At 36.7% G+C, this 5,491-nt stretch overlaps 1 protein-coding gene across 1 annotated transcript; it reads right to left on the bottom strand.

Annotated features, from left to right (window-relative positions):
* Positions 1-3,774: 3,774 nt before the first annotated feature.
* Positions 3,775-5,199, bottom strand: LOC140152304 (cytochrome P450 2U1-like). Its single transcript, XM_072174608.1, has 2 exons — positions 4,713-5,199; positions 3,775-3,953 (listed from the first exon to the last, which is right to left on the bottom strand). The coding sequence occupies exons 1-2, from the start codon at positions 5,197-5,199 to the stop codon at positions 3,775-3,777; spliced, it is 666 nt and encodes a 221-aa protein (XP_072030709.1).
* Between the last annotated feature and the right edge of the window lie 292 nt (positions 5,200-5,491).

Here is a 5,491-nt window from a genome sequence, read left to right as displayed (position 1 = left end):
TATAATACTTGCAGGGATACAATAGTTTAACATGGTGTGTGAGCATGGTGAAAGACTCATTATTGATTAGGCGCGGACATATTAAAGGCACAGGTCCTTTGCGTGTATAGCAGAAAATTATAATAGAATGTGTGAATAGAATGTTTGGAATTTTGCAACTAAAATACTAACTGCATTCTGCATTATGTATTTATTTATTTATTTAGGCCTATGCCTATTTATTTATTTACTGACTTATTTATTTATTTTATTTATTTGGTATATTAGTTAGTAGGCCTAGTTAGTAATAATCCATGATAGGCCTACGTCGGTTTATTATTGATTGTTGATAACTTGACAACTTGATTGATTGATCGATTGATAGTCATTTCACATTATATTCCTAGTTTATAGGCCAATTTGAATAACATCGTACATTAGATAAATAGACCTATCAGTATTGATTTATTCTATTCAGCAATATCAAGGATTACTATCAAACTTCTCAAAGCTGATTGTCAGTTGGCTCAGTGGTAACGCAGTAGGTTTTACAACACCGAGGTCCCGGGTTCGATTCCCACCTCTGCCTATTTTTTGCAAGGCTGGGAAAAAATGAAATTTCTGGACTGCAAACTTATTTGGCGCGCGATCTGAGCTGGTCCTTTTCTGGTGGCTGTGTCTGTTACAGGCACACTCCCTCTGCATCCAAACCAGGTTCACGCTCATTAGACCTCCCTTAATATATTCTAAAGTGTAATCGATCAGCAAGAGCATTCAATTTATTTAAATGAAGCGCCTAAAGTCAGGTGGGTGGTAAAGATGATTGCATCGACAGCTAAAGCCTCCCTTGTAGACTTCAGACCCACACACGCACACATTTGGAATACATGAGAACAATGGTACCACTTTACACATGACTGCCCTTACACATGACTGTATTGTGGTCACTTATTGATACTCACCTGTTGTGTAGAGCGTTAATATGATGCCGGATCAGTGACCAATTTAATGGCGGAACCCTTTGTTCGAAACAATAGTACCACTTTTATGAATAGCCTGTCGCAATCTCTAATCTGCATCAAACGAACAAAGCATTACATAATCTATTGCTACTCTATGCCTATTGAAAGCGCTTTGGGCCTCCCATACATGCACAATACATTATATCGATTTTGACTCGCCGGGCCACGTGCCACTCCTATATACATGTGGGTAAGTATAATGGAGCCTACCATTTTTCGTGTATACACGGTCTGGATTTTTGCAATTTATAGTAGAAGTTCACGTAGGTCCCCAAAGTTTCTTTCAGATATTAAAAGATTAGATTCCCATAAAGACGAAACAGTAATCTTTAGTTGGGATTACTACAATCAAATCATTTGGAACAATGATGCTGTAACTGTTAACAAGAAAACACTTTTCTATAGAGACTGGATTGAAGCTGGCTTTATTTTTATAAAAGATCTTTTGATGATGATGGTTCAATCTACTCACTTGAGTATTTTAGGCACCGCATTCCACGCACTGGCAACATTCTTTTTCAGTACTTCGCTCTTTGCAATGCTCTGCCGAATGATTGGAAGAATGCACCAATTCTAGACCAAATTAGGACTGAATCAATTGTCTTTAATGCAGTCCCTATAGAAGCCTGTTCTTCAAAGTTTTTTTAGACATGCCATGGTTGATAAGATTTATGTTCCACCAATTTGTATGAACTATTGGTGTAGAAGATTCCCCAATTACAATGTTGATTGGGAAAAGATTTGTGGTTAAATACCATTTTGTACCAGTGAGGCCAGACTTATTTCACTTAATTGGAAAATTATTCATAACATTTATCCTACAAAAGTTTTATTATGTAAAATGGGGAAAGAAGATACAAATTTGTGCAATTCCTGTAATGCTGTTGATCATCCAGAGCACTTCTTTTTCATTGTAATAAGACCACTCCTATTTGGGAATTTGCTAACAGGGTTATTACACAAAGGCTTGGTAAGAACTTTAGGCTTTCTGTTGAAAATGTTTTATTTAATTATCATAATGACATTACCAGTGATCGGTCAAAATATATCAATTATGTTATATGTGTTGGCAAAATGTGCATTGGCAAATACAGATACGGGGATCATCCTTGTCTTCTGTTCCTCTTTAGGCAGGAACTTCGTATGAGAGGTTTGGTCTGCGATGACTTTAGCTAGTTGATCGCAGATGAACAGTTACTTGGATGACTTCCGTGTCTCTTCTTGGCTCTGTCATTTTGCTTAAATTATTTGTTTGATTTTCTTATTATATACATGTATGTAAATTTGTTTTATAACATCTACTATTATATATGGATTATGTGCAGTGCAATAACTTTTGTTGTTATAATATTTATAGTGTATTTAATGTGAATAAAAGGCATTTTGCCTGACATACTATGTCAAAAGATAAAAAAAAAATCTTTAGTTGGGACCTACGTAAAGAGTACATACAATTTTCACCATCAATTCAGTGTTAATTTCCACTAAATTCAGAAAATATTTTGGCGTATATAAAATTGAAATAAAATTCTCTGCTTTCTAAACCACATGAACTTTGGCACCATTGGGTATCACGAATCGTCATATATGATGTACAGTTAATATTCAAATATTTTTATACATTATGATGCTTCTGTTTTTACACAAAAAATATTTCATTGAAAACCTCCCACTCGGTTATTTTAAAAAGGTAATCAGGCTTCCTCAGCATGTGCAAGAAAATAGCATTAAAATGTTTCTTATTCTAGCAGCCTTTTAAAAATACTGGTGAACCGCGTCCACTGCTGTAGGTACCGCGTGAACGATGTAGTGCTGGGCGATTTATTCAAAATTGTATTAATCTATTGCTATGGTAGTTAATCCTCTTACTTATGTCACTTCTACGGCGAATAACAGCGGTACCAACCCACAAGTGATATGGTTTTTGGGACGCCCGCTACGGCGGGCCCCTTATTTGGCTTGACTTTGCAAAATGCTTCTAATTTTGGTCTTGCTAAATTTACTTCGCAACTGTTTTGCTTTAAAGTATACCCAGCTTAGAAATAAAAACACAACTTGCTTGGTTTTGATTTTATTATTGTTTACTATTATACACGGGATGAAATCTTGTGCGTATGAGCTCGTTATCTTTTGTTTAAAATACAAAATTAATGGACTCATAAAAACACCAAATAAACCGATGGCACTGTGCAGCTTTGGCTGTTGGTGCCAGCAAGGGGAGACAGGCGCTTGGCGTGTTTTCAGTTTCGTTTTGCGGATGGGATGTTAATAATTTTGGGGTTGTTTAGTATCAATGTATTTCTTCTATACTATCAATCATAACAGTCTTATCCCTGCTTAACGAAATTCAACAATATTCAATATCCGATGCAATATCCTCACTACAATAAATACAAACTCCCCCACCCCACATGACCACAAATTGACACGGAAGCTTCATTTCAATACAATTTATTTCAATCCAAAAGGGTCATACACCTCCCCACTCAAACACATATCTTTTACATTTAATCATCTTTCCGTCTTCCCTAGAACAAACTCATTCTATTAAAAAAACAGATGATAATACCAAATCTAAACATCATGGAATTCACCACATCACGACCAAGCTCACATTTGGCGCACCATTCCTTTTTTAAAGGAATTTTTTTATTAAACCATGTTTCACACACAGCCACCACATCCGCTTTATTTTGTTAAATTACACATTTAAAATCTTCAAATTTGGCAACATACTGGTATTGCTTTAACTGGTAACACACTGGTATTGCTTTTAACGTTTAGTTACTATTAGTTCAAACGGCAGAGGCGCACTAGTTGCGCCTAAATTACTCTCAAATGTAATCGGAGGAGATTCCTTTGGCTTCTTGAAGGAGAACTGATGTAAGAGATGCGTGAAGTGCACAAATAACTCCATCTTGGCCAGGTTTTCTCCCAAACAAGCGCGTCTACCTGTATCGAAATAGGATAGTGATAATAAAATTAAAACGATTGTAAGCAATTTCTAGTCTAGCAACACTGATATTGATTTAAAGGGGGACTCCGGCAATCATAACATTATGCCTTATGTTAGAAAAATAATTATCAAGCACGAATCACATTGTTTTATTTAAAACAAACTCATATTGACCATAAAAACGAATAAAAACAGTCGGCTCTCAACACGCGATATTCAAAATTCCCGCGCCGAAATTGTCTAAGTGCAATGACGTAATGGCTATTTGTGTTCAATTGTCGTCAGCCTTCATTGTATTACTGGGACGTCATTGCACTCGGCGCCCGGGAATTTTGAATATCGCGTGTTGAGAAACGGATGTTTTTATTCGTTTTTATGGTCACTATGAGTTTGTTTTAAATAAAACCATGCGATTCGTGCTTGATAATTATTTTTCTAACATATAAGGAATAATGTTGTGATTGCCGGAGACTTCCTTTAACGTTTAGTTACTATTAGTTCAAACGGCAGAGGCGCACTCGTTGCGCCTAAATTACTCTCAAATGTAATCGGAGGAGATTCCTTGGGCTTCTTGAAGGAGAACTGGTGTACCAAAACCAATCATTCACTTTTAAAACAGCAGCTTAACCAAAAGTGATGTGGCCAAGTTTAATAGGAAATTGCAAAAATAAAGCAAAACCACTTTGTAATTAATTTGTTATACAGCATGTTGGAATGAATTTACCTGTCGAAGCGGCGTTACCATCAGTACTTACCAATACTGAACGGTATATATTCGTTTTGATGACACAAATCTCCGTTGCTATCCAGAAATCGCTCAGGTTTGAACTTTTCTGGTTCATCCCATGTATCCTGATTATGATGAATAGCCCAAAGATTGGATATGATCATTGTTCCTTTTGGAATAAAATATCCACGTAAAGTCGTATCCGTCGCTGCAACATGGGGTACCCCCATAGGCACGATACTAGCGATTCGTTGGACTTCCATGATGGTAGCTTTTGTAAAGGGCAGTTTATCACTCACTCTCGGCAGAGAATTTCTACCAACGACTGAGTCAATTTCATCTTGTACGCGACTCTGGATGTCTGGGTATGCTATCATGTGTAAGAAACACCAACGAAGTGTGGTGACAGTAGTTTCTGAGCCGGCGACAAATAGCTGCATGACAGTATGAATTAAGTTTTCTTCTGACAAAGAAGCGACACTGCTTTCATTTTCATTGGTATCATCTACATTCATTTCATTCAGAAATACGTCAACGTAATCTTTAAGATTCTCACTGTCAAAATTCTTCCTATGTTCATCCACGATTTCGTTTACAAAACGAACCAAACGTTCATTCGTTTGTATGGTGTGTCTTTTCAACGCAGGAAAAGATGTGCGACTAATGGTACAAAATGCAATAAACCACCAGATGCAGATGCCTCAAACTGCGCTTCAATGTGGCGTAAAAGTTCTTGAAATCGTTCATCCTGGTACTCGAATCTTTTCCCAAACACAACTGAACAAATCACATTTGATACAGCTATGG

This window comes from Amphiura filiformis, chromosome 5 (assembly GCF_039555335.1).
Source record: "Amphiura filiformis chromosome 5, Afil_fr2py, whole genome shotgun sequence".
NCBI lineage: Eukaryota > Metazoa > Echinodermata > Ophiuroidea > Amphilepidida > Amphiuridae > Amphiura > Amphiura filiformis.
This window is presented reverse-complemented; position numbering and strand designations above follow the sequence as displayed.

Bases quoted from the DNA above. Each gene is read 5' to 3' on its own strand.
- LOC140152304 (XM_072174608.1), bottom strand. From the start codon at position 5,199: ATGAATGTAGATGATACCAATGAAAATGAAAGCAGTGTCGCTTCTTTG. The intron at 3,954-4,712 runs GTAAGTACTGAT...ATTTCGATACAG, and splicing joins ATATATACCGTTCAGTATTG to GTAGACGCGCTTGTTTGGGA.